This window comes from Ceratotherium simum, chromosome 16 (genome assembly GCF_057802395.1).
Source record: "Ceratotherium simum simum isolate JZ-2026a chromosome 16, ASM5780239v1, whole genome shotgun sequence".
NCBI classification, from domain to species: domain Eukaryota; kingdom Metazoa; phylum Chordata; class Mammalia; order Perissodactyla; family Rhinocerotidae; genus Ceratotherium; species Ceratotherium simum.
This window is the reverse complement of record NC_141915.1, coordinates 44,590,734-44,618,709: the sequence shown is the minus strand read 5'-3', so window position 1 is coordinate 44,618,709 and position 27,976 is coordinate 44,590,734. Positions and strand designations below refer to the sequence as shown.

The following is a 27,976-nucleotide window of genomic DNA, read 5'->3' as shown; positions in this document are numbered from 1 at the left end:
CAAGAAGGTGCAGGCGACACCAGGGCCGGAGTGAGGGGAGGGCGGTTGTACCTGGAAGGATTCCAGGAAGGAGTTGAAGTAGATGAAGACGATCCGGGAGACCTCGTCCTCCCCGGGGTTCACGAAGAACAGCATGTAAGTGATGCCCAGGAGGGGAAGCAGCACCAGAGTGGCCTTCACAGCCTTCCTGGGGTGGGGCGGGGCGGGGAGGCCCAGAGTCACAGCCCACCCCCGGAGGTGAATGGGACCGGGTCTGGGGGGAGGGGGTGGCAGGTCCCGGGAATGTCTGAGACAAGGGGAGCCGGGGTTTCAGGAGGGACTGCCAGGTCTGGGGGGAGACCCTGGGTCAGAGGCCGGGATCTCTGAAGCCCCAATGGGTGGAGGAGGCGGGACCAATTACCTGTACTGAATGGTCTCAGACGTGGTGGACGCCCGAAGTTTGGTCATGAGGATGCGGACGATGTTGAAAAGGAAGATGAAATTGATCTGCAATTTGAGTACACAATGGGATGGTGTGGGCATGTACGTGTGCAAAATGTTGGGGGAGTGGGCCAACAGGTCAGGGACTCAGCCGTCTCAGGCCTTGTCTTGGTCCCCTGATGTTCTTATTAGCATTTGCACATCCTGGCCCTGCACCCCCCACCTTGAGGCAAAGGGATCCACAGGAGGCATTAACGCCCCCCCCACCACTGTGCCCCTCTCTCTTGTCCGATACCCAGGTTCTTACCAGGAGGACCAAGATCATGGGGCCCTGGTAGATGTAGTCGGTGTACACGCCAGGCCTTTTGCCAAACCAGCACCTAGAAGGCCACAGAGGAGAGGTAAGAGAGGGTCATCTGGGTCCAGTTCAGTGGCATGGGGAGGGGCAGTGCTTGGCCAGGGCAGGATTGGGGCCAGAAGCCAGGCTCTGGGTGCCCCAATTCCAACCCTGGCAGAAGGTCAAGCCATTTGATCCCATCACAGTGCCTCAGTTATCCCATCTGCAGAATGGACAGCATCCTCTATTATGAGACGTACAGCTGAAGGCACGGAATTGTGGCAGGAGGGGGACTGTGGGAAAGACCAGTGAGTGGAACAGGCACCGACCCTACACACCACCACTCCCCTTGGTCCCCACGGTGCCTTTGGCGCGTGCCCACAGGCAGTGCCTTGTCACACAGCGGGCACTCAACAGCTAGCAATCTCTAAATCTGTTTAACTGCAGCTTGAACGACCTCGAGGCAGAGATTCCACGGGTTCCACCTGTCGGGAGAGGCAGAATCGCTGTGCATTTCCCTGGATTTCCCTCCAGCAAGCTCTAGAGAGGTCTGGGGAGTGGGTGGGGAGGAGGCACGGGGGAAGTCCCAAGTCCTTGTGCAGAGACGATGGCCCAGTGGGCACGCAGACTCACAGCGCCTAATCTCATGATGCTTCCATAAACCAGAACTGAGATTTTTATATGAAACCTCTTGACTTTTTAAAGGTTGGCAATAAATTCAAGTTTTCAAAAAACACTGTGCAGAACAAACGCAAGCTGTATGGGGCCAGGTCCAGTCCTTGGCCTCGGGTCTACAACTTTTTCCGGATGTCTCACACCTGGATCCCTTCTGCTGCAGTGTTGGCATCTTACCACTAGGTGGCGTACCCGAGCCGCTCAGACGGACTGATTTCTCCAGTTCAGGCTCCTTTTCCCTCCGAGACACACATAGACACACACCCTGGGCAGCTTTTTGAAACCTGTTCTTCCTCTCCCCCCCTGTACACACACTCACACCTGCACACCTGCAGGCACAGGCACCATCGCCCAGGCCACCATCCTGGGCATCACTGCCAGGCCCCCAGTTCTGTCAGCTGGTCCCCCTCCCAGACAGGGGCCCCACCCCGCCAGCTGTGCAAACGCAGCGACAGCCAGCTGGGCCCAAGTCAGGAAGGAGTCACTCTGATAAACATGAGTATAATTTTCCAGGCTCTTTGTCGAGCCCAGTGAGGTTGTGGTGGCCCCCGATCCCCTCTACATGGGGGGAGGAATCGTCACCGTGATGGAGGCCGCCTGGAATCCCATTCCGACAGTGGGTTCCTGAGAACACTTTGGCAGAGAAGATCCTGGCACCTCCCTCGTCTGTCCACGTCCCTTTTTCTCCCTCTCTCTCAGTGGTTCTCAAGCCTAGCTGCACATCAGAATCACCTGGGCAGTTAAACAACATCCCAGTGCCCAGACCACACTCCAGACCAGATACATCCAACTCCCCGGAGATCAAGCCCGGGCATCAGTACTTTTTAAAGCTTCCTGGGTGATTCTAACGTGAGCCGAGGCTGAGAACCACCGCAGCGGAAGTCTAGTTTTCGGGGGTGACTGGGAACACTTTCGTCCATTTAATGAGGCACTTCCCGAGTGCAGAGCTGGAAGGAGCCTCTGAGATGGTCTGGACCAATTTCTATTAAATCCGTGGAATCTTTTGCTGAATCAAGTCTTAATATTAACAGAAAACATTTATGTAGCATTTACTATGTGCCAGATACCATTCAAAATGCTTAACAGATATTAAATCATGTCATCCACACAATCCTTTGAGGGAGACACTATTATTAGGACGCCCATTTTACAAATGAGGAAACTGAGGCACACTGCAGAAACTAGCCTGAGGTCATAAAGCTACCTAATGATGAAGCCACGATTCAGAACCTGGGCAGGCTGGCTGCAGAGACTGCCAGTAGCCCTTACACAGCTCTGCCTATCGTGAAAGCCCAACACAGACAAGAGCCTGGATCCTCTGTCCAGCCCACCTCAGGTACAGCACTGGTCGGGAGCCCGGGACTGACCAGCCCCCAGCGCCCTCCCTTTATAGAGGGAGAAACTGCGGCCCTTGGGGGGTGTCAGGCAGAGCTGGGCTGGGATCCTGGACCTCAGGGCTCAGGGGGCCTGAGGGCAGTGAAGGGAAGGAAGTGACTTACTTCTCGTTGTCGTAGTAGAGCTTCCCAATGGCCCAGGCCACGATGATGGGGAAAGGCACACCTGGGGGAGAGACCGGCTGTCCCAGAGCCTGACAGTGGGGTCTGAGGGATGCAGGGCCTGGAGGCCCCCAGTGCAGCCCAGGGCCCAGAGGAGGGCAGGGGTTCCCCAGGGTAGGGCCCATATTCTTATGCTCAACATGCCCCCTTCAGGATGTTCCCACCTCCCCCCACCCCAAGCTGGGGCCTCGGTCTCTCGGGACTCCAGCCTGCTGGCCTGAATCTGGGTGAGGAGAGGGCAGCCGGGCTGGGGGCGGGGGGTGGCCCGCTTACCCCAGCCGATGCAGATGAACATCCACTTGCGCAGCCGGTCGGTGGAGTAGGTGAGCACGATGGCCGTGTGCAGGTAGCAGCCCTCGCCGAACATCCAGAAAAAGTTGGTCACGTGGAAGTAGTTGTAGGCGGCTGTCACCAACCGGCACCAGCCCTGCCACCCCACCCCCAGCAGAGATGATGATGCGCCGGGGAGTGGGGTGAAGGCAGCAGCAGCACCCCACCCTGGGCCTGGGGCCTCCTCTAGGCAGGATGGGGCACCCCCCGGAATCCACTCCTTTTCTATGGGCCCCTCCTCCGCCAGGGCAGCCACACCCGGGGCCCTTACTCTGACCCTGGGCCTGCCCCTTCAGGACGCACCACGTTGCTCTGGTGGACCTCAGGGCTCATGGTGAGCTGGACCACAAACCACGTGGCATTGCGCAGGATGAAGGCCGAGATGAGGTTCCAGTGGATGATGTTTCTCAGGCACCGGATGCTCCTGGGGCAGCAGGGGAGGGTGGGTGACAGGAGCAAGGGGAGGAGAGAGAGGATGAGGGACAGGTTGCCAGCATCACTCCAGCCCAGATGTATTGATGGGGAAACTGACGCTCAGAGAGGGGCTGACTGGCTAGGTCACTCTGGGAGGTGGCAGCAGAGGCTCTCCGATGCTCCCCAGGGCCCTTCCTACCTGTGGCCCAGAAGTAAGCTCTGGGGGGCAGAGCCTGGCACCCAGCTGGTGCTCCAAGGACCAGGGGCTGCTTACTTACTGGAGATGCCCTTTCTCCTGGGGCCCCTCCCCTCCCTGTAGTTCCAGGTTTGAGGGTCAGAAAACATCAAAGGCCTCCAGCGGACGCCTCCCTCCCAGTTTTCAACCCTGAGGCTCAGCTCTTGCTCCCGCTCCCCATTCCTGGCACTAGCCTGCCTGGCACTGCCACCTGCATCCTTGGCAGTAGTGCCAGGTGGGTGTGGGTGACACAGGCCAGCCTGGGCTCTGGCCATCACCCCTCCCCCCCAGCAGTTACTAGGGAGGGGGACAGAAGTGACCCTGCCAGAGGTTCCAAGAGACTGGGGACTCCTATATCTGTCACTTCCTCCCACTGGTGGGAAGTGACGGGGCAGGACTCCGCCTTCCCAGCAGCACCCCCAGAGCCGCCCTCTGCCTCTTACTTCTCTGCCCTGCTCAAGGCCCGGGGACAACACCAGGGCCTCCTCACCTGAGCCGCAGAAAGAGGACAAAGGCCACCAGGAGGGCCAGCAGGGAGACGCAGTGGCCCAGGTAGTTGATGATGACAGCGACATGGTAGTGTACCTTGCTCTTCTTCTGAGGCGGGAGAGAGGGGCAGAGGTGAGGCTCCTGCACAGCCGCACCTCTGCACCGGCTGGACGTGCGAGGACGGCCTCCATGGTGGCCGGGACAGTGTGGGTAACAGTAACAATTGTTATCCCCCTTGCTGTGCCCCTACTGTGTGTCAAGCATTGCCCGAGAGCAGCAGCATCCAGTTTGAGACTATGTCTGTCTGTCTGTCTGTCTGTCCCTGGATCCCATGCTCTGTCCACTGCTCTGTGCTGTGGGACAAATGTCAGTGAACTTGAATCTCCACATCACACAGGGTTCCCTGCTCCGCATGCACAAACATGTGTGTGGCTCTCCGATGTGCTCTCACACTCACACTTCCATTCAGTCCAAACACCAGGTGGGCGTCGTGGGTGCAGACGCCAACCCTCTGGGACTTCTTTCCTGCACCCATTTCTGAGTTGAGCCACCATTTTCTCGATCACCCCTGAATCCCTCCTGCTGCAGGTGAGGCCTGCTCCTATCAGCGAGGAGGGAAGGGCAGTTGCTGTGGAGCAGCATCCACAGTATCATTAGAAACCAGAGAGAACCTCTCAGGCACCATAACTTGCTTCCCAGGTCCTACCCCTGGCCCAGGGAGTCTGCTCGAAGTGAACAGGATCCTGCCCCAGGACTCAAACAAAGTCCCCAATGTGATTAATCCATTTCATATACTGATGGAAGCTGGAAAACGCCATGGTCCCTTCTCCAATCACGGGCTCCATGAGTGACGAAGCCTTCGCATTTACAGAATATTTTCACATCTGTTATCTTCTCAAACCCTCAAGGAAGCCTGTGGGAAGAGCTGGAGGGGGGTCTGTACTTTATTTTGCAGAAAAACAGGCCCAGAAGTATGTTGACTCATTCAACGTCACTCAACTTCAAACCACCTCTCACCTGCATGTGCAGACTGCATGTGCTCAGTCTGCAAACAGGTCCCCAGCCCACAATGGGGGACTGGTGGTCCCCAGTGCCTAGCTCTATGCAGACTCCTGCCCCGAGAGCAAAGCCCCCAGTCACTCTTTTCTGGGTCCCAATAGGGCAAGGTCTAGAGAGCCAGATCATGGCACATCGTAGAGCTCCATAACTGTGTGTTGAGTGAAGGAAGGAAAAACAAATGTTGGAAAACAACTGGCTTTGCAAAGAGGGCTCCCTGTCAGCGCCCCCTCCCCTCCTCTTTCCAGGTTCTTGGGGGGGCGGGGCGCTAGGGCTTGATGATGCACAGAAACTGGCAAGTGTTGACAAAAGGATGAGCTCACAGAGGCCTTGTTCATCCTTTCAGAGCCACCAAAGAGCTCCTGGCTCTCCGTGGACCCTCCTGTTGGAATTACAGAATCCATGGATGTCAGAGCCAGTCCCGAGGGACCCAGTCCAGCCCTGCCCATCTTCCATATGAGGAAACTGAGGCCCAACCTCACCCACCCAAGGACAAGGGATGTACCTCTGTGGCAGGACACCTAGCAGCCCTCCCTCTCCTCCTCTCCCTGGCCCCCGCCGCACCCCTTCTGAAGGGGCGTCCTCGCTGAAGAACCTCTGGGGTCCAGAAGGCCCAGGAAGCTCTGCTCCAGGGGCTGGTTCTCCTGGCAGAGGTTTTCAGGAACACGGCAGGAAATTACATTAGCAACTCTGGCCTTGGAAGAGTTGAGACCCAGGAGCTGTAAACTGAGGTGGACAAGAGAGACAGAGAGGGCATTCATCGCCGCCACGCAGACGGGGAGGGGCTCTGAGCACCTGGTCGTCGTAGAAGCCAAATCTGGAGACTCCAGAAGATGTGCACATGTCCAGCCTGTCTGGAGCTGGTGCCTCACTTCCTTTTATTGAATTTTCCATAAATCCACCCTGCGAAGGCCCAGGGTAATAACAATGTGTGTGAAGCCCCGACTGGCATGACGCCCCAGCTCCGTTCACGGGCCCAGGTGGACGAGGGAGACCCTTTGCCACCACCTGCTGTCAGCTGGTCCCCGCCCTAGCCCCCACAGTAGGCCGTGCCTGGGTTGTTTGGTTTGGGGTGGGATGAGTCATTTATTAAGCACCTACTGTATGCTGGGCACTGCATCAGGTGCTTTACAGATGTTGTTGCTTTTCTTTCTCCCAACTGCCCTCTGAGACTGTCCTTCTGTCTGTTTTTCCAGTTGAAGATGCTGCATAATCGGCCCAAGCTACCTGGCCAGCAGTCGGAATCCAGGTCTGCTTGGCCTTAAAGACCTTCCCTCTCCTGCCCCCATGGTGCATTTCTTGGGGGACAAGGAGGGACTGAAGACAGAGGCACTCTCTCCGTCCTGGGCCCAGGGTCCTCGGAGAGCTTCTGCTGGGAGGATGGGGGCTCAGGAGGAGTTTTTTCCACCCAGGCTCAAAGGGGAGAATTGGGCCAAACCATGTAGGGGGCCGTCTCTGTGTGACTCAAGCTGAGAAACAGCGAGCCAGCTGGGGGGTTACAGTGCAGAGAGAGCCCGAGTAGACTACTGGAGAGACGGCAGTGTCACTCAAGAGACAGCCAGTATCACCAGGACAGATGGCCAGAGACACCCTTTGATATGGCCAGCAATACCCTGAGAGGGGTCAGTGACACGGGAAAGAACAGCCAGCAACATCCTAAGAGATACCCAGTGACACTCCAAGAGACCCTAATGACACCCTGAGAGACCTCAGTGCCCTCCTGAGAGAAAGCCACCATTCACTGCAGAAGCAGCTCGGTGCTCAAAGGACAAATGGACACAGCCAGTCTCTGGGGACCTGACCAGCACTGTGTCCCTGTCTCTTCTGGAGATCTAGGACTGGCAGGTTCCCTGAGGAAGGTGGCACAGTGTGGCACTGGGCAGAGGCCACTCCGCTGCACCCCTAATGACCAGAATCCAATAAGTAATTAGTGCCGGGAGAATTCTGACCAGACTCTCTGCAAGACACACCTTGTCCCAAATGTCAGCAGCGTCAGACCTGTCCGGAAGCCTTTTCAGGACAGCGCAGACTCCTCCCTGCCTGGTGCCCAGCCCCGGTCTCTCTCCAGCCCCTCGCTAGCCCCACTTAGTGGCTCCTCCTCTCCTGGGTTTCCTGAGCTACTCCCTCACCCCACCAGTGGGCACTCCAGCCCCCGCTCCTCACAGCGTGCTCCCAGACCCTGGAGCTGCAGCACCTGGAGCTTGCAGGAATCTTAAGCCCACCCCAGACCCACTGAGTCAAATCTTCATTTTAGCAAGAAGCCCAGGTGATTCCTAAGCATTTCAGAAGCCCTGGTCCAACAAACCCCCGCTGTGAGCAGGGAACCCCGGCCCACAAGCCTACAACCCCAGTCCCTTTCCCGGGCGGAGGCTCCCTGGGCTCAGCAGAGTGTGGGCGAGGGGAGCAGAGTGTGGAGGAGGGGAGCAGTGGTGGGGGAGGGGAGCAGAGTGTGTGCAAATGTCATGGGAGGTGGTGGGGGGGTGGAGGAGTGGGGTGTCTGGAGGTCCCTGCAGTGGAGCAGACAGTGTGTGTGTGTGTGTGTGTGTGATGGGGGGTGCTGGCATGGAGAGTGGGGGCCCCTGCAGTGGTGCTGGGGGGTCAGTGCCATCCCCGGGGGGCTGGGCCATGCATGAGCCAAGCTCCCCCACTGGGGGCTTGTCCCCTGGTGGTGATGGCTATGGGCAGGTCTCCTCCTCCGCCTGGCCTCTGGGCGCCCTCACAAGTGCCATTTCACAGGCAGCCATCCTGCGAATCCATTATCTGCAATCCCCTCGGGGCGCTGGTGCTTAATTAGGGCTTAGCTGGGGCCCAGAGCTGAGAAACCAGGCTGCTCCATTAATTGGAGACTTTCCTCTTCCTCTTCGCAGTGACTCTGGGAGGAGTCTTGGGAGTAGGGAGGGGTCTGGCGAGGCTGGGGGCTGGCAGAAGGAGATGGCATTTTCACTAATTAAATTAATTGATTACCCAGAGTGCTAGGCAACCAGGTGGCAGGGGCTGCTGGGGAAGGGGCTGGGTGGCAAAGACAGGAGGGGCCCGCCGGGGTGGAGGTGTGGCATTGCACCACGTGGGGGTGTGAGGGTGACAGCCCCGACCCCGTCGGTAACCAGAGGAAGGGGGTGCCCATGTTACCTGTGGTCTCTCATCGATGACCCCCCACCCTAGGTGTACACTACCACCTCCCCTGAGCTCAGGTGAGACAAGAGGCAGAGGGGTGGCAGATGGATGGAGCGCCCTCCGCAGGCCAAGACACAGGCAGACACCACCCTCCCTCTGCCAGGAGGCAGAGACTGTGTTACCCTCGGCCCTTTTCCAGACGAGGACGCTGAGACTTAGTGAGGCTGAGTTACCTGCCCAGGGTCACACAGCGCACGTGTTGCAACCAGAATCCAAACCCCAAACCGTCCGCCTCCAAAGCCCACGCTGTTCCGTTATACTGCCCAATAGGGGACTGACGAGAAGTGGGTGCTCCCTCATCCTTCCTGCCCTCACCCCACTGGTGGACAGAGGGAGAGACCCCTGTCCTGGTGGAACGGGTGGGAGCTGCAGGGTGGGGAGAAGGGAAGGTTGAGGGCAGCTGTCAAAGACCTGGAGTCTTTGAAGGGTGTTGGGGGCAAGGAGGGCTGCTGAGAGACCCCCGGTCAGCCACCTAGAAGGAAGGGCTTAAATCAGAGCAGGAGAGATTGGGTGAGCCATGAACCACCCCTGACATTCAGGAGGCTCCAGTGCAGGAGGGAGGCTGGGGGCAGCTGCAGCATCTCCAGCTTTGCTGCTGTCCAGGAAGGGGACAGATGCCTGCTCCTCTGGGGCGAGGGGAGGGTCGTCTGTCCTAAGGCAGGAGGCTGGAGACCTGACCCCTAGTTAGAGATACATCCAGATGGAAATACATAGTCTGCTCAGGCTCGGCAGACCCAGCAGGACAGTCAGAGCACAAGGTGGGGTGCGGTGGAGGGGCTGAAGATTCTTTGCCTTCGCCATGCCTCCCCCATACCATCCTCTCTGGGCATCAACTGTGGTCCTAAGAGACACTGACAGCACTGACCTGCCTTTCAGAACATGAGCCCCGGTTCCCGTATCCCCACCCCTACTGTGTGCCAGGTAAGGAGTTCCCCACCCCACCCCCAGCCAAGCCCATCTCTCCTGGCCTAACTATGTTTCCTGACCTGGAACCCCACTTCCCTCCCCCATCTAGGGGAGTGCCCTCATTCCCAACCCCAGAACTTCCCCAGTTGGCTCACCATGTGGGTGCTTAGCAACCTGGGGGCTATCTTTGCTCAGGTCAGGCGGTCGGGGAGCCAGGCCAACACACCCCAGCCTGGGTGGACCACATGGTCTGGCCCATGTGGTCTGAGATGCCAGGAACCCTCACCCTGCATCCTGAGGAATTCTTTCATCCTGCCAAAGCAGTGCCATTGAGGAGCGTGTCCTTCTTTTAAGCTAAGCTTTGCCCTATCTTTGCAGTTTCTGAAAGGAGACAGCAGAGCCCCAATATCTCAGTGACGTGAGGCCAGGCAGCCTGGGGAAGGGGCTAACCAAAGTGCTCAGGGTGGGGTGGGGTGCTAGGTGGGGAAAGCTGTTCTCCCACCATCAACGTCGCTTCACACCAAGTACCTGGCGGTGGGCAAAGGAGAGCCTGGACCTCAAAACCCCAGGTTCCAGGCTCCAACTCACTCTGGCCATGTGACCTTGCATGAGTCACTCCCCCTTGCTGGGCCTCAGTCTCCCCATCTGTAAGGTGAGTGGGTTGCACTAGATCAGAGCTTCTCACTTTTTCTCCGTCAGAAGGCTCCCCTGGGGCACTTGTGAAAAATGTAGATTCCCAGGTCCTCCTTGGTGAGTTCGATGTATTGGGTGAGCGGTGTAGCCCTGGGACCTGTATTTGAACAAGGGCTCTGGGTGATTCTTATTACCAGGCAGGTCTAGGGACCTCAAGATGGGATGGAGGGTCTGCAAAGTCCCTTCCAATTCAGATCTTTTAGGTGCTGGAATTCTCGGGACTGTCGAGACCAGCCGCTCTCTTCCACGCCCCAGAAGCCTGGGGCCCTAGGACAGCTTGGGGCATCCTCCCCTCTGCCCTGCGCTTTCTGTTCACTTGTTCTTCCAGGTCCATGACCCCCACCTTCCTCAGCACCCATTGAGGGGTGGGTGGAAATGTCAGGGAGAGGGCAAGGGGCACAGAGGTAGCAGCAACACCAGGAGGATAGACACACCCGTGCATCTGTCAAATGTCACCTTTAAAAGATTATTCATTGCGGCACCATCGGTAATAACTGAAGACTGAGAATAAAGATTGGTTAAATAAATTACAGTACAGCTGCACAACGTGATGTTATGCAAATGTAGAAAAGAATGAAGATGCTCTTTATGTACTGATACAGAACAATCTCCAAGATGGATGATTATATGAAAACAGCAAGGTGCTGAAGTGTGTATAACATGCAGCATTTGGGTAAAAACAAAAAAGAATATATATACATAATTACACACATATGCAGAGAATGTCTCTGGGAGAACACTCAGGGAACTGGCAAAATGGTTGCCTCTAGGGAGGGAACCCGTGGCTGGGACAGGAGTGGGAGGGAGACTTTTCTCTGTATTTCCATTTGCATCTTTGAATTTTGTATATGTGGAAGCAATATCTTCTCAAAAACATTTAAATATTTAGAAGGCTCTCTATGGGCTTTTTGGAATGGCACTGCTCCCCTCACCCCATCCCTGACTCTGATGCAGCCCCCTTGGCTGGATCTGGATGTGGTGCTCAGGTGGGTGGGGTGGAAAATGGATGAGAACCCGTCCCAGTGAGTGAGGGAGGAGCAGAGGAAGGAACAAGGACCCAACTCACCCCTCCCGGAGCCCGCCCACCGGCCACTTGGCTCCCCCTCCTCCAAGGATGCCTGCTCAGGGCCCTGAGCTCTGGCTCCCCAGTCGGCTTCCCTGGGGCAGGGCCTGGGTGTCAGCCTCTGCTGCCCCCACCCACTGGTCTTGTGAGGAGCCCCTAACCCCTCAACGCGGGCAGCCTCGCTCGGCACAGCCTCACCTCCTCACTGAGGATCTCCTGGCACTCTGAGTAGTTCACGCGGGCGGCCCAGCTGCCATTGGCCAGGCACTGCCGGTAGCCATTGTCTGGAAAAAGAAGAGCGAGTCAGAGTGACCCACGGGCTCCCCTCCAGAAGAGCAACCTGGGCGTCTGTCTGCCATTCGTCTGTCTATCTATCCATCCATCTGGGCCAGCACAAGGGCCTGCTTGCTGGGCGGCTTTGGGGTGAAGTGCGGGGAGGGGCTTCCCTACTACCCCCATCCTTCTGCCTCTTTCTGCCCACTGGGCCCCAACAGGGATATAGTGGCAACCCCAACAATTGCCCATGGGGCCCGGGCCCTGCCCACCCAAGCTGGCATGATCATGCCTGTGGGACTGGCCACGGGCAGGCTTCACCAGCTCACTGGGCTGTTTCCTCGCAAGCCCTTATGTGGCGGCAGACTACGTGGCAGGTGCCATTCTGAGAAATCTCCCATTTTAGGGTCTCACGTGGCAGCAAAAAGAATGGTGAGATCTTATGAGTCAGTTCTCACTCACGTGGCTGGGTGTGATATGGTGGAAGGACGTGTGTTGACACATTGAAATGACAGGGTTTCATATGGTGGGACTATCAGTGGTGAGGTACCCCGTGGGGGGTCCTCACGTGGCAGTGTTTTGCATGGGGTGGAGCTCATAGGGCAGGTGTTGGGGAAGGTCCCCATGGTGGCATTTCCCTACAGCAGGCCTTGTGCCAGAGGGTCATGTTGTGGGAACATCCATGGTGAAGGTTTCTTGGGACAGACAGTGACAGGTGGCAGGAGTGTGCTGGGGTATGTCACAAGGAGTGACTCTCATGTAGCACATATAGCAAGGATCTTATTGTTAGGATCTGCTACAACTGGCTCCCAGTCTGGCACATGGCACTTGGGAAAAAAGACAGGGCAGTGGCCCAGGGACGGGTGGTATCCATGCCGCCATCAGCCTGGACTGCAGCCCAGAATCTGTCACCTTCTAAGGAGATGGGGAGGGGCCCTGTGGTCCCAACTGAGGCCTGGCTTCAGGGCTCTGGGACGGTTGGAGCTGTACAAAGTGCACCCTCCCCGCCGCCTGACCCTGGGGCACCAGGGCCCTGAAACCCAGTAAGGGAAGTACCGAGGGAGTTCTATATCTTGTCTTTTCTCCTTTACTGGCGGCCTTTGCTCTGCCCCACCCCAGGCCCCTCTCTGGCATCAGTGGCTTTAAATATGTTTCCTTGAGTTAATTCTGGCCCCGACTCCAGGCAGTGCCGGCTGGAAGAGAAATTGAGTCCTGAGCCATTTCCACTGGAGCCCCTGCCCTGCCGCAGGCCTTTCCATGGCTCCTGCTGACCCTCACTCACATCCCCACCCCAGCAGGGCAGGAGGAGGGCTGGGGCAGCTGCCGGAGTCCCAGTCCCTGAGGCTGGAGGCCGGGAGGGGCAGAGCTCTGCGTGGGAGACACAGGCGGGGGCCCCGCCCACCTCAGGGCAGAGCTGTGCTGCCCGAGCAACCTCAGCCAGCGGTCTCTCGGGCCTCTCTCCTCATTTATAAGAGGAATGGTTGGACCAGCTGATCCCCCAGGCACTGTCCAGCCTGCGAGCTCCTCTCTGCGGGCAGCATCAGGACCAGAGGGAGATGATGGGTGGGCGGCGGAGAGGGAGCCACGGCCTGGCCTCCAGGGCTGCACGGCAGAGGCCTGCTCTGTGAGCCCCTCCCCAGCCCCTCTGCTGCAGGCTGCTCCTGCCACACACGCCAGTGGGGAAAGGAGGCTAAATGGATGTTTAAAGCTCTGCTCAGCTTCCCTGCTGGAGGACCTGAGTCTCGGCAGAGTTGAGCCCTGGGGCAGAGTTGATGAAGATGCTGCTGATTCTCTCCTAATTGCTCAATGAGAGATAAGCTCCCAGAGGGCTGAGGGCTCAGTGACTGGGTTTTCAGGGAGATCTTGGAGAGGCAAGGAACCAGGGGAATCCAGTGTGTCTGCCATGGACCAAAAGTGCCTGGGAGCAGAGGCTGCTCTGGGATGTCTGCAAAGAAAGGGACTTGGGGGCAGACATCTAGTTGGAAGGGGCACAAGCGTGGCGGGGTAGGGGTGGGGGTTGCCTTGCCTTAGGAAAGGCAGCACAAGGTAGTGTTAAGAAAATGGCTCTCAACCCAGACAGCCTGAGTTTAAACCCTGGCACCACCTCTTACTAGCTGTGTGACCTTGGGCAGGTCATGCAACCTCTTAGCTTCCTTATCTGCAGGATGGGAATGATCTTAACGAGGGCTCCTCCTTAGATGGCTGAGTGAGCATTTTTAGTTAATGTGTGCAGAGTGCTTAGAGCTCTACCTGCATGTGGTGTGGGCTATAATTTTTATTACTATTGTCTTGGAGCTGTATTTATATAACCTTACATAAGATTCAGAATGTATCCATTATCTCTATCAAAGGGGGTACAAGTGGGAATTCCGGGAGGGGCCCCCTTGGCTCATCCACATGTGGGGTGAGAGCCTGGAGTCCCTCCCAGGCCGGGTCATGCAGGGGGAGCAGGCGTTGGCAGGAAGGGAGGAGGTGATCCTGAAAGAAAACAGGCCCAAGGAGCAGCGGGTCGTTGCCAGGGAGGACCCGCTTGTCTTTAATTGCCGAGCTGAGCAGTCCTCCGGAGAATCATGGGAAAACGGATATTTTTGGAAATGCTTCCCATCCATTTGAAGATCAGATGCAGCAGGAGGGAGGGCATTAAGGAAAGGCCTAGAAGTCCTGGCAGCACCTCATCAGTAAATGGATTAATTAGCGCCTAACGAGGAGGTACACCTCTGGGCTCCTAATCACTGCTGATTACACGGGTGTGTGCCTCATCATTCTGGCACTGGGGGCACCCGGAAAGAGGGAGTCTTCCAGCCCTGCCCCCACTTGAAGGGCCCATCACCCCCAGCTCCTCTCCTGGGATCAGAGAGGGAAGAGGGAGGGGGCCGAGAGAGCACCTCACCCAATCTCCCGCCCATCCTGCAGGTGGAGCCCCCGAGGCCCGGAGGGGGCCAGTGCCGAGGGTTCCCTAACCAGTTACAGACGGGGCTGGCGCTGGGACCCAGGACTCCCAGCTTCCACTTAAGGCAGGGCTGGCAAATTGAGTAGCACATGCCCAGGCACTAAAAGTTTATCTGGGGCATGTCAAGTCACCCTTGGGGACACCAGTGCAGGAGCTTGCGGGGAGGGGCCAGGGCTGGCTGCAAAGGTAGGCAGGGCTAGGGCTACAGGGAGCCTGGCTGGTCCCACTCAGAAGGGTGAACTGGACCATGGAGGCAGTGGGAAGCCACAGAGGGTTGACTCCAAGCAAGGAGATGACAGGGTCAGATGAGAAACTAGAGTTAGAGACTGGGCAACCTTGGACAGGGCAGCAGCCCTGGGGATGGAGGGCAGGTAGGGTCAGACACAAGGATCACTTTGGAGGTGGAATTGACAGGACCTGGTGCTGTTGTGAGAGAGAGAGAGGGACCTCCGCCCAGAAGCACCCCCACCCACCTCGCGCCCCAGCTCTAATGCTGCCTCCTTCCTGCGAGCTCCAGAAGGACTGGGCACACAGCACTGTGAAGGGGGCACCGGGGGGCTCTGATTTCTGGGTTTGGCTCTGCTTCCAAGCTTTGTGACCTTGGGCAGTTATCAGCCTCTCTGCCTCCATTTCCTAATTGCAAAATGGGCCCTACTAAATTGGAGGCTGGTGGGCTGCGAACCCCAAAATCTCCTTTTAGGTCCTTCTGCCCTTCCTCCTGCCTGCGTTTCCTACCCACCTTCCTCCCAGTCTTTCTCCTCCTCCAGGGGTCCAGGATGTGGTTGCAAACATGTGAAGCTTCGAGGTCTGGCTGTTCCCTCCTTCTGCACGGTCCCAATGGCTCCCCAGGGCTCTCCCACCCCTTCTTGGTTGCAGCCCCCAACCCTAACCCCCTTCACCCAGCTGATAAAGGAGAGAGCGGCAGAAGAAAGAACTTGGGAGTTTGGAGCTGGACAGTCTTAAGAGCCATGTCATCCAGCCCTCTCCATCCTCAGACGAGGGGCCGGAGGGCCATATAAGAGGGGAAAATGTGCTACAGGTCATGCAGCGAGTCTCAGAATGAACACTCTCGTGTCCCTGGTCACCCTCGGTACCCTCTTGGGGCTCTGAGCTCAGACCCACCAGACCCCAAGGGCCTCCCAAGGCCTTCCACCCTCCCCTCAGATAGCTCAGGGCCCCTGGCCTGCAGCTGTTGCTCTCTTGATAAGCAGGGGCTGTGAGTCACTGACAGGGGAGAGCAAATTAATTCTGAGGGTGGCAGGTGGTATAGCAAGGAGCTGCAAAGCCTGCAGAGGGAGGCTCAGGGCCTCAGGGGAGCGTGTTTATATGGGGATCAAGTATCCGACTGACCCTGGTCTGTCTCTCCCATCTCACCCGACCTGTGGGCCTGCATGCATGGCTGAGCCCCAAGCCTAAGAGCTAAAACTCTGAGCCTCAGCTCCTGGCTGGAGGGCCCTGGGGAGGCCTCGTAACCTCTCTGAGCTCAGGGGTCTCGTCCACCAAGTTGGGGCTATTCTGAGGATTCCTGCCCCACCTCAGGGGGCTGTCGTGGGCTCACACCGACTGACCCAGTCTGTCGACTGCAGAAGCAAGTGTCCGACAGGCCTGGATGCAATTCAGGATGCACCTGTTCTCTAACCTCTCTGAGCCTGAGAGGCCTTAGTCATACACTGAGCACTACATGGTTCTCTACAGTGTCTTCCAAGGTTCTGTGAGAAGCAGCAGTGAGGAGCACAGGGGGCCCAGCAGAGCACAGGGCCAGACTTTGGTAAATGGTGGCTGTACCCATGAGAGGTATAGTTGTGATTGTTGTTATTGTCATTATTATTTCCCCACCTCCAACAAGTCCCAAGCTCTCCCCATCTTGTCCCACCTCCCAGCAGATGCCCCGCCCTCCACACGCTCCCTTACTTGTGGTGTTGTAGCGGACACCGTAGAAATAGGCAGGGCAGGGTCGAACCACCAGCTGCCCCGCCGGGCTCTGGGGCCAGCAGGTGCCAATGAGGTCCACGGATGCATTGCACTGCAGTCCTGGGGGCAGAGACAGCCGGTGAGGCAGAGCAAGATCTCCACTCCAGAGTCCTACCCACCTCCCCACTGGCCCACACTAACACACCGACTGGAGACAGAACAGGAGCAACGACCCCAGTGCAGAGATGGACTCATCCTATGCAGAGGAAACACCAGGGGAGGGAATCTGAATTTGATACTATGGCACTAGGGAGCCAGTGTGGGTTCCAGAGCAGAGGAGGAACAAAGATGGCTGGAAGTGATGTAAAAAGCTGAGGTCCTGGCTGGCATTTAGAGGACGGCTGCACATGCTTCAGGTCCCCTGCTCTGTAGCCTGAGGACACTTCTCTCGGCCCCTCACTTGGTGTAGACTGGAACTCTTAGACTTCACAGCCTGAAACAGCTTGGAACAGACTCAGCCAACCCCTAACCGAGCCCCCTTACATGTCTCTAGAACCAAACCACATCTGCTCTGGCCCTGCAGGGAGGAACCAGCTAAGGGAGGAACCAGATGGTCCACCTTCCAGCTGGCCTGAAAACCACATTTACTGAACATACACTCTTGATGCTCTGGTCTGTGTTGGGCTCTAAGAGAGGACTAACTGAGAAGCGGACTATAGGGAGAAAAAGGAGGGAGACACCATCCGGGGGAGTAGAAAGGACACTGAACCAGGAGTCTGGAACCCTGGCTTCAGACTGGGCTCTGCTACTAATTTGCTGTGTGACCATAGGCAGGTTGCTTACCCTCTCTGGGCCTTAGTGTCTTTATCTATAATAAAATGAAGTGGTTGGATCTGATCGGAGGTTCTTAATCTCAGTCCACTGGAAGCTTTAAGGGTTCATAGACTTTGAAATTAAATGCAAAATTTGGTCTATACATGTGTTTTAACTGGCAAAGGGACCACGGCTTCCATTAGATTCTCAAAGGGGTCTGTGACTCAAAAAAGGATATAAAGAGTTGAACTAGAAACAGAACGTCCAAGTCCCCCTCCAAAGGTTCGCCCTTAGTTAAAGAGCTTTTTGGAGTGGAGTGTGTGCGTGTGTGTATGTGTGTGCGTGTGTTGGGCCAGAGTTGAGGCCATGGTGACACTTCTGGAGGGGAGGGGGGCTTCTGGTCTCCAACAGGTGGGCGCTGGCTGAGGACAGTCCTGGCCCCCCTCCCGATGCTGCCGCTTATGTCTCTGCCCTTCAATGCCCCTCTCCTCCATAAGGCCGGCACCCGGGGCCTGTTGAGACCCAGCATGCCCATCACGACGGGAGGGGGTTAATAATTCCTGGGACTGGCACAGGAATGCACAGACAAGCCAGAGAGAGCCATGAACCAATGGGGGGCAGCTGCCAAACCCCGGGTGGGGCCCGCCTGCCACCCCCTCCCCAGAGTATCTAGCCTGTCTCCAGTCTCTCAGGAAACAGCCCCCGGGTAAGTTGGCCTCCTTTCCCTGCTGGACACGGGGCAGTGCTGAGTACCACTTGTAGGAAACGCTGCTTTTTCTTTCTAATCAAAGCTATTCAGAGGGTGTTCGTGCAAATCAGAGCTCAAGGGGCAGAGGCCTTGAGGCCAAGTGGTTTAATTGGAGGAGAAAGAAATCTGGACTGGGGCTTAATGGACACGAGAAGCCAGCAGGCCAGGGAGCTGGGATGTGCCAAGCCCTGGTGCTCTGCCACCGTAGAGCCTCGGAGAACGCATCACGGAGCACTGGTGGGGTGGGGATGTGAGAAAGCAGGGCTATGGGTGGCAAAGGCGTGCCAGGTTGGGATTTTAATCTGTCATGGGTCATGCTAATGGTGCGAAGTCTGGAGGAGGCGGGGAGCTGGAGGCACGCGGCTGTGGGGAGGGTAGGATACTATGGACCGTGCTCTGCTTTTTCAAAGCCTTCTTCATATATTTCGTTTGATTCTCATCCATTCTGCAATGTCACTATTCCCTTCTTACAGACGAGGACACGGAGGCCCAGGGAAGTTAAGTGACTTGCCCAAGGTCATGAGTCAACGAGTGAAGGAAGAAGACTCATAGGCAGGGGTTTTTGACTCTGGATTGAGTGATCTTTCTATTACACCACGTGGGCTGCCACTAAAGGGAGGGGGACATCCAGGAGGCAGTGGGGAAGGGGGCAGCATGTGCTGAGGGCTGACTGCGTGCAGGCACATGCGAGGGGCTCTACGTATACCATCTCTTTTAATGACATTCATTCACTCACTCATTCATTCACAGTATCTCCCGAGCCAGGCATTGGGAAGATTAAATGGGACATCCTGTGGGGCAGCAGCTGGAACTTGCCTACCACGCCTTCTCAGTCAGTGTCGCTTCTGCCCTCCCTCCCTCCCTTCCCTCTCCCTCTCTCCTGCCCTAGACAGTGCCCCAGAGCCCCTTTCGAAAAGAACAGAGGGCAGGGCAGGACTGGGCACCAGCCACTGCCAAGACCAGGCCAGAGCCGGCAGGGAGTGGTCACTGAGTGCATGGCTCTCCTGGCCTTGAGGACCAGGTACCAGCCAGCGCCCAGAGCCATGACCCCGCCCACAGCTGGTTCAGGACATGGGGGTGGCAGTGAGCAAGGCAGACGCCATTCGCTCCTGGTCTGTGGTGTGGAGTAGCATTCCACAGCACCTACTATAGGTCTCACACCACCTGCCAACGTGGGCGCTAATTCTCCCCATTTTGCAGATAAGGAAACGAGGTCCAAGCAGTCAAATGACTCATCCTAAGTCACCCAGACACTAAGAGGCAGAAGTCACCCAGGGCTCTTCCCACTGCACCACGGCCAGCGCGGTCTGGGCAACCGGCCCTCGCAGCATTTGGTTGCACCCATCTCTGTGCCCCGGGTTCCTCCGGGTCGCCATGCCTCTCTCCCTCCCACCTGCACAGAAGGCTGCGTGGAGGGGGCACAGGAGACACTGCCGCAAACGTGACCTTTTACTAAGAGCCCAGAAAATCCTGGAGGGAATTAAAGTCTGCGTGAGAGACGGGAAGAAACGCACGGAGAGGCTGCACGAGCGAAGAACAGAAGCTTAATGAAAGGGGTCAGGAGACACCTGCCCCCTCCCCTCCTAATAAAAGGCCACCGCGCCCACCGAGGCGTCTGGGACTGGGTGGGCGGAGTCCGAGGGCAGGGCCGAGCCAGATGGGGCGTGGCCAGAGGTAGGGGGCCAATCAGGAGCGGCGGCCGAGCTCAGGCTCGGAAATACCGGCTAGAAAGTTCAATAGGGGGTTGACCTTGTGGTTTTAGGGAGCAGGCGCAAGGATGTCCTAGGCAGAGGAAACAGCAAGTACCAAGGGCCTGAGGCAGGTGTATGTTCGCTGTATCCGAGGTGTTGACATTCCCATCACTTGATGGCTCACCCTCTCATTCATAGGGCTGCTAGATCCCTTCGGGATCTTTTGCTGGGGGTGGCGGTGGCGAGTCAAGTGGATTAAGGTAACCTGTAAAACTGGTCCTGCGACTTCCTCCTTCCCCACACATGCGCAGAGCAGATGCGCGGGGCCCACACTCCGACTGCTCTTGGCAGCACTGTGGTTAGACTGCCCCACATCCCTGCGAATTGGGGGAAGAGGAGAGAGGAATAGTGTGGCGGGCTCCCACCCGCCTCTGAAAAAAACCCTGCTGAGTCAGGGTCCTGGGGGGCTGCTTTAATGAGCGGAGAAGAACCCTTTGAAGGTGGCCTATTTAATGCTTGTGCACAATTAGGCACCGGTTTCTTCCCCTGAGTGGATTACATAGTTCCCTTCCCATCAGGCTCAGGGTCCAAAAGGGCTCAGCAGATCTTTCCGTGGTAGAAAACTTCAGAGGGAAATGGGAACCTGGTTCCTGTCCCAGGTTATGTCGGGGCTCCCCTCACCAGCTTCTGAATGAACCAGTGTAGGTGGGCACCTGGCAGCAGCCCTGCGGCTGGCAAGCCCATCCCCCCGTTTGGTTTAAGCCCAAGAGAAGGACTCAGCCAAGGCTGCCCAGAGGGGAGCAGCCAGCTGGCTCAAGGGCAGGCTCTGAACACACATGTTGCCCATTCAAAGGAAGGTGCTGCTGGGGTGAATGGGCAGGGGCTCTGCCTGGGTCGCCTGACATGGAGAGGGTGGCAGAAGGCAGACAGAAAGTCCTGCTCTTTGCTCAGCCACCTTGTGGTTGGGCTGCCTCCGCCTTGGCTGGGCAGGATGGAAAGATGCCTTTGCAGGTCGTATGATTCATCAGGACAAGTGGGTGGGCGCCTCCTCTCCTGTGGTCTGTGGGCTCTTCGTTCTTGCACTCCCAGAACCTAGGACAGTGCCAGGCACATAGTAGGTTCGAGGAAAATTGGGGGCTGTGTGCAAACCCAATATGGGTAAGGGAAAGTGCAGGGGCGACTCTGCACCCCCGGATGACTGACCACACCCGGCCCTGGGCACTACAGCTCTCTGGGTGGCCACATATATGTGGTGGTGGGAAAGTCCGGAATCAGGCCCATTTGGTTCAAATCTAGGGGCCACTGCTCAGTAACTGTGTGTGCTTGGGCAAGTTGCTTAACCTCTCTGAGCCTTAGGTTCCTTTTCTGTAAAATGAGGATAAAAATACTTCCTGACAATATTATTGTGATGATTCATTGAGGTTAAAGCACTTAGAATGGTGTCTAACACATAGTAGGTACTAAATAAATATTAGTTATCATTAATTATTATTATCATTCATGACCTTAAGACAGGGGATGGGAACTGATGACCCTGGGTCCTCGTTAACAATATGATTCCACTTGTCTCTGATGTCATTAGTCAATAATCCTATTACTTTCTGGCACTGTCATATTCATGCCATGATTTTATGTGTTGCCGGGTCTGTGATCTGCCACATGATGGAGACTTGGCCCTGGGGACCACCCCTCTCCCTGCTCCTGGCATGTGAGAGGCCCTCCAAAGGCCCCAGCTCAGTGCCAGCCACCCAGCCAGACGCCCACCCATCTGTCCTGGTCCCTCGACCCCACCCTCACCATCTGTCTCTACCAATGCCCATGGGCAGATGGTAGGTCTCAGTGTCGGAAGACAAATAGCAGGTTATCAGAGGCTGCTGTGGAGGGTGATGGATTGTGTGTCATGAAGCCAGCCGGGCTTGGCTGGGGTGGGGACAGGGGCACAGAGTACAAATCATCGGGGAATGAACGACATTCATCATGGCCTGTTGCCTCCAAGGACAGGTGACACCTGCGTGGGCTCAGGGATGTTACTCCTCTGGAGCACAACAAGCCAAGTTAATGGAGGCTCACCTGGCCCCTGTGCATGGGGGGCGTGGCCAGGGCCTTTCAACTCAGGCTCCAAACTCTTGCTTGCTCAAGAACTTTCCTGTTCCCCATGGCCCAGCTTAGCCAACTTTGCAGCCAGATGCTCTGGGCTCCCAGTACCTCCCCAGGCTTACTGCCCTTCCTTCCTCATCCCTCCCCTATCCTTCCACCAAACCCACCAGCTAGCCCTCAGTCAACTCTAGCTTTGGCTCAGAGCTCTGGCTCTTCTTTGCTGGTCCATGCTCAGAGTCTCTCAGAGACTCACCTTGAAACCTCCTCCTTCAGGAAGCCTTCCTGGATTCACACCACCCCTGATCTAACCTCCCTGCCACCTCCATTGCAGTGAGCAATTCATGGCAAGTGCCTTCCCCTTATTCCAGCTATATGGTAAGCACTTTGAAAAGCCTGGTGATGTTACCAACAATAATAAATAATACTCAGTAATGGTATGGCATTCTACAGCTTGTGAAATATTGCCATAAATCGTGGTGCATTCAATCATAACAGATCCTTGAGGTCGGTATCATCCCCCTCATTTTACAGTTGGGCAAAGTGAGGCTCAAGGGGCTCATGCTCATCCCTGTGGTTACCAGTGGGGGCCGCTCAGGCAGACAGGACAAGACTGAGTGCCACTGTGAGCACGCGACCCTGGTTGGCCTTTTCCAGTCCAGTGCCCATTCCTCTCCCCTCCACCCTCCCTAGTCAGGGAACCGCAGGCCTGGTGGCAGCTGCTCTGAGTTGCCGAGGCCTCCTCTCCCCGCAGACCCAGGTTCGGAGACTAATGCCTCCAGCTTCCCTGCTAGCACACTGTGTCGTCTGTTCCTCTAGCAGCGCACGCCTCGTGCTCTGCCTCACAGTACACGTGTTTGTGGACTTGACTCCGAGACCAGACTGTGAGCCCTTCTTTGTCCTCCCCAGTGCCTTGCATGGGGCCCGGCGCACAGTAGGCACTCAACTAATGAGTTAGATTGAATCGGAAGAGACCTGAAGAGGAAAATGAATCACCAAAGAACAGTGAGCCCCCCAAAGACCCTTAGGTGCAGGAGGCCCTCTCCACCTTTGCAGCCCCAGGACCCCAGCTAAAGGGGCCAGGGTGAGGGTTCACGGGCCACACCCAAAGCTGGAAAAGGCATGGCCTCAGTTTCCTCATCTGTACAAACGCTGGGTCTTAAACACTTGTAAGCGGGAAATAAGATAATTGTACAAAAGCACTTTGTCAATGGTGAAGTTATACAAATATTAGTAAACTTTGCAGTTATGCAGTATTTTCTATTGAGGAGGTCGTCGAGCAGGGTATGAAGAACACATCTGGGAGCCAGGCTGCCTGGGCTCAGATCTTGGCTCCAGCACTTTCTAGTCTTTCTCTGTGCCTCAGTTTCCTTATGTGTAAGATGAGAATAGCAGCACTACCTCAGAAGGTCGTGGTGAAAATTGGGCTAATCTATCTCCAGTACCCCCAGCAGGGCCTGGCACACGGCTAGCACCACAGTTTTATGCTTCAGGCATTTTTAGCAGAGAAAACAGCAGCCTTTCTCCCTCGCTGATGCCTGAGTCACAGCCCAGCCCTCCTCTCTATTGATTCTCATGCAGCAAGGCTGGGGTGACTTCCTCTGTTGCCCACCCCAAAGCAGGGAAGATAACTACTTGGCACCCTTGCCACATGCCCCTCCTGCACCCATGGCAGATGCTGTCACCTAATTGCAGCTCTCTCTCCCACCACACTTACATGCGACTTCAGGATCCTCCTCAACACAGCACTCCGTGGAGATATGACGAATTGCTTGGAGCCCTAGAGAGGACATCCCTCTGCTCTTCTGCTCTAGGGCATGGCTCTGTGTGCAGGCCCTGGAAGACCTGGGAGAGTGGGGGGCTGTGGGGACCTGGAATCTTGCAGGAAGGGGGGCCGGGGTACTCACCGGAGATGTTGCTGGCTGGGGGAAGGCTCTCGCAGTGCTGGTCCTGGAGGGAGGCGGAGACAGGGTTCAGCCCCAGGAGGAGAAGGGCCTGTGGGTGCAGGGAGGCGAGGGACACGGTTAGACTGTGCCATGAGCAGGCTGGCTGCAGCTTCTCGCTTCCCCTCCCCTCACACATGTCTCTTCCCAGACACCCCTCCCACCAGTCTCCTTGCCCTCCTCCCCCGCGTCCTCTCTGCCTAGAAGGTCTGCAGCTGAGGGGCCTGGAAGGGAGGCTGCTAACAGCAGGAGCCCAGGTCCCCAAGACAGAGGTGAGTTTTCTCCCTGAGGGCTGGGGGCCTCCAGCGAGGCTCTGCCTGAGGAAGCCCCCTCCATCCCCATGGGATCCCAAGGATGGCCCAGCTGTGTCCCAACACACACACACACACACACACACACACACACACACACACGCACACCCTCCCACCTGCCCGCTGAGCACACATAGGCTCATTAGTTCTCCTCCCTCCCTCCCTCCCAAGCTGCAGGTGCTCCCGGCCCTCATCCTCGCTCAGTAATTACAGGTCACTACAAATTGTGCCTCACCGCTCACCAAGCTCTTTTACATCTGCGATGGCACTTAATTCTCCCTGGGCTGGTGCGGCTGCTCCTGTTTGCAGATGAGGAACCTGAGGCCCAGAGAGGTGAAGGGATAAATGTGTCTGGAAAGATGGCTGCCCCATTCCAGAAAGAATCTTTGCCCTTTACCCTCTCTGGGGACTCGGTGTCACTCTGATTCCAGAATTTCAGCCCACTTGGGAGGAGGGTGGGATGGGCCTCACACCCAGAGGGCCGCCCTTCTTCAGCTAACACCTCCACCCAATCATGTGTCCCTCCCTTGAGGTCAGCACCCTCCCCACAGATTTAGAGTCAAAAGAGACCTGGCGTCCAGCCCTGGTTTCACTGTGTTGCCACGGGCAGGTTACTTGACCTCTCTGTGCCTCAGTTTCCTCACCTGTAATGACAGGTACAGTCATGCGCCACATAACAATGTTTCAGTCAACAATGGGCCACTTAGACGACGGTGGTTCCATGAGATTATAATGGAGCTGGAAGATTCCTATCGCCTAGTGACGTCATAGCCATGGCGTAGCACCACGCATTACTCATGTGTCATGTTGATCCTGGCGACAGCTCCGAGCGTGTTATTGCTCCTGAAGCCCTTCTAGTGGGACAAGATGTGGAGGTGGAAGACGGTGATATTGATGATCCTGATGACCTCGTGTCAGCCTAGGCTGAGGTGCGTGTTTGTGTCTTAGTTTTTAACAAAAAAAGTTTAAAAAGTTAAAAAAAATAAAAAATTTTAAAAATAGAAAAAGCTCATAGAGTAGGATATAAAGACAGAAAGTATGTTTCTTTTGTACACAGCTTGTGTACAATTTTTGTGTCAATCGCGTACAAGTTTTCATTGTACAGCTGTACAATGTATTTGTATTTTAAACTAAGTATTATTACAAAAGAGACGAAAGGTTAAAAAAATGAAAAAGTTTATAAAGTAAAAAGTTACAGTAAGCTAAGCTTAATTTACTACTGAAGAAAGAATTTTTTAAATAAATTTAGTGTGGCCTAAGTGTACAGTGTTATAAAGTCCACAGTAGTGTGCAGGAATGTCCTAGGCCTTCACACACACTCCCCACTCACTCACTGGCTCACACAGAGCAGCTTCCAGTCCTGCCAGCTCCATTCGTGGTCAGTGCCCTATACAGGTGCGCCATTTTTCAGCTTTTATACTGTATTTTTACACTACGTTGTCTATGTTTAGATATGCTTAGATATACAAATACTTACTGTGGTGTTACAGTCGCCTACAGTGTTCAGTACAGTAAGGTGCTGTGCAGGTTTCTAGCCTGGAAGCAATAGGCTATACCATGGAGCCTAGGTGTGTAGTAGGCTGTACCATCTAGGTCTGTGTAAGTGCACTCTGTGATGTTCGCACAAGGTTGAAATCACCTAACGATGCACTTCGCTAAGTGGTGCAAGACCTCATCACAGTCCCCCTCCCCCCCAGGCTCACACGGGGCAGGGTATGTGGAAGTCCTCGGTGGAGCACAGCACAGTCCCTGAGGGCAGGGTTCTGTTTTGTTCACTGCACTCAAATTTGCTGAAAACAGTAATGAACTACATTGAGTTTCAGGTCTACGATAGGCACTCAATAGGCCATGCTGATGGATTTGAACTTGGTGATTTTTATTCAGCCCTGGGTTAGAGGCGAGGTGGCTGTTTCCCCTGGGATTTGATTTTTGAGGGGATGAGAAGCATGTGCAGGTTGGGGTGGGGGGGCCTCGTAACCAGCCCCTCCCTCCAGTTGTCGGGACTTGGGCACCTGGTGACCAGCAGAGCTCCCTCCACCCGACCAGGCTCCCGGGGTGGTGAACCCCAGGTTACTCTCTGCATCCGTACCCCTGCGCCCCTGCTCTTTCTTCCTGGGGTCCCCTCCCTGGGACCCTCTCCTGGGACCCCCGGCCATGGTGTCTCAGCCCCAGCCCACTTCCACAGTCTGCAAAATTCACTGCAGAACTTCAGACAGAGACGCGTAGATCTGGAAGCTGTCCTAGATCTGGAAGCTGTCGTAGCCATTTCACAGAAGGAAGATGAGAACAGGGGAGAGGTGGGGACTTGTCCGAGTCCCCTGGTGAGCAAGTTTCTAGTTTAGACTAGAGCCAGGGCGGTGGGCCACACTAGCAGCACACAGCCATCATGCCCAGTGCCCGGAGAAGGGTGAGGAGAGCCAGGCACTCACCTCGGGTCCAAAATTTAAGGGGGCACCAAAAAACTTAGTAATCAAGACAGATAATATTTTAAGGCAACATTTTTTAAAACTCTAAATTAATGCAAAAAATCCACGAGGAACAAAATATCAAAAACTTTTTTAAAAAGACAGGATCAGTAACAGTGCTGGGTATATTGGAGCTTGGGGCAAAAGGAAAAATCAGTAATAATATTAAAATTCTGTGTATCTTGATTACTGAGACTTGGGGCACCTCCTTAAATTTTGCGCTTGAGGAGACTGCCTCACTCTCCTCACCCTAGTCCTGGCCCTTGGAGCCTTCTTCCCAAGCTGGACTCCAGCCCATCGCACCCGTGCCCAGAGCTGTACATCCTCCTTCCCCCTGGGCTCCTCCCTATTCACCTCTTATGGACCTCAGGACCTTCCCCCAGTCCTCAGAAGCAAACTGACCTGCTCTTTTCCAGAGCTTTCCTCCCTCACCTGCCATGAATGTCCTCTCCTACGCTGCCCCATCCCCATCAGTGCCACCCACCTTCCCCGGTACCTGCCCCTTCCCACTCCTGTCCCATGACAAAGGCAGGCTCTGCTCCCCTCTCTCCCACCCTACATTCCAAGGTGGAGTCAAACGCTCCCCACTCTGGGTCAGAGCCTGTCCCGTCCCCCCTTGACCCCGATGATTCACCCACATTGTCCCCTCAGTGCTATTCCTGAGTCCTTAGTGGACTTGTTTACTCTATTCCCTCGCTGGCACACTCCTGTCACATCTTCACAGGAAGCACACTTCCTGCTCTTAATGGGCCAAGCTCCAGGGTCCCAAGCACCCCCAGAGCCCTGCACCCCATCCTGTGCTCAGTGCTCAGGACACTCAGCAAACGGCTCTGGGGTTAGTTGACTCGCTCCTGGGACTTGGGAGTGATTACAACAAACCCATTCGTCTCTCTGGCCCCAAGGAACTTCCAACACTTTATTAAACTTCACAGTAATTAAACTTCACAGCCCCCAGAGGGATGGAGAAATATCTTTACCCTCATTATCCAAATGAAAACGCAGAAGCAGAGAGAGGAGGGAGCCACCAGGCCACCCAGTGACTCTTGGTAGCTAAGCAGACAGCAGTGTCCTCGCTGACAAACCCACACCACTCAGCTCAGCGGTCGGCAGGGACCCAGCTCTGCGCTGTCCCCAGAGAGGGGCTGCTCAGCTAGGACGGCCAGAGGCCCCTTCTAGAGGGGGACTAGGAGTCCCTGCCCCCAGCTTGTTGCCCCACCCCTGCCTCTGCCACCTTCCAACACACACACACACACACACACACACACACAGGCACACACAGAATGGAGGTGGGGCTCCCAGCGCCAGCTCAGCCACAGGCAAATTAAAGAAACTGGAAACGTGGAAAATATCAGCCCCGCTACTTGACATTCCACCCTTATGCTTCTAATCCCGAAGCCATGCTTTCTGCTTCGGTCTTTCAGATCCCTTT

General features: G+C 56.0%; 1 protein-coding gene across 2 annotated transcripts in view; it reads right to left on the bottom strand.

Annotated features, from left to right (window-relative positions):
* The window catches only part of CRHR1 (corticotropin releasing hormone receptor 1), a 47,498-nt gene that overhangs the window by 805 nt on the left and 18,717 nt on the right, over positions 1 to 27,976 (bottom strand). For both annotated transcript variants that reach the window (XM_087441335.1, XM_004432599.3), the window contains exons 2-11: positions 23,736 to 23,823; positions 16,483 to 16,602; positions 11,547 to 11,632; positions 4,458 to 4,564; positions 3,622 to 3,742; positions 3,262 to 3,415; positions 2,932 to 2,992; positions 728 to 800; positions 401 to 486; positions 52 to 187 (exon numbers count right to left, since the gene is read on the bottom strand). In XM_087441335.1, the coding sequence (XP_087297461.1) occupies positions 52 to 187; positions 401 to 486; positions 728 to 800; positions 2,932 to 2,992; positions 3,262 to 3,415; positions 3,622 to 3,742; positions 4,458 to 4,564; positions 11,547 to 11,632; positions 16,483 to 16,602; positions 23,736 to 23,823 (1,032 nt within the window). The remainder of the gene's footprint in view (positions 1 to 51; positions 188 to 400; positions 487 to 727; positions 801 to 2,931; positions 2,993 to 3,261; positions 3,416 to 3,621; positions 3,743 to 4,457; positions 4,565 to 11,546; positions 11,633 to 16,482; positions 16,603 to 23,735; positions 23,824 to 27,976) is intronic.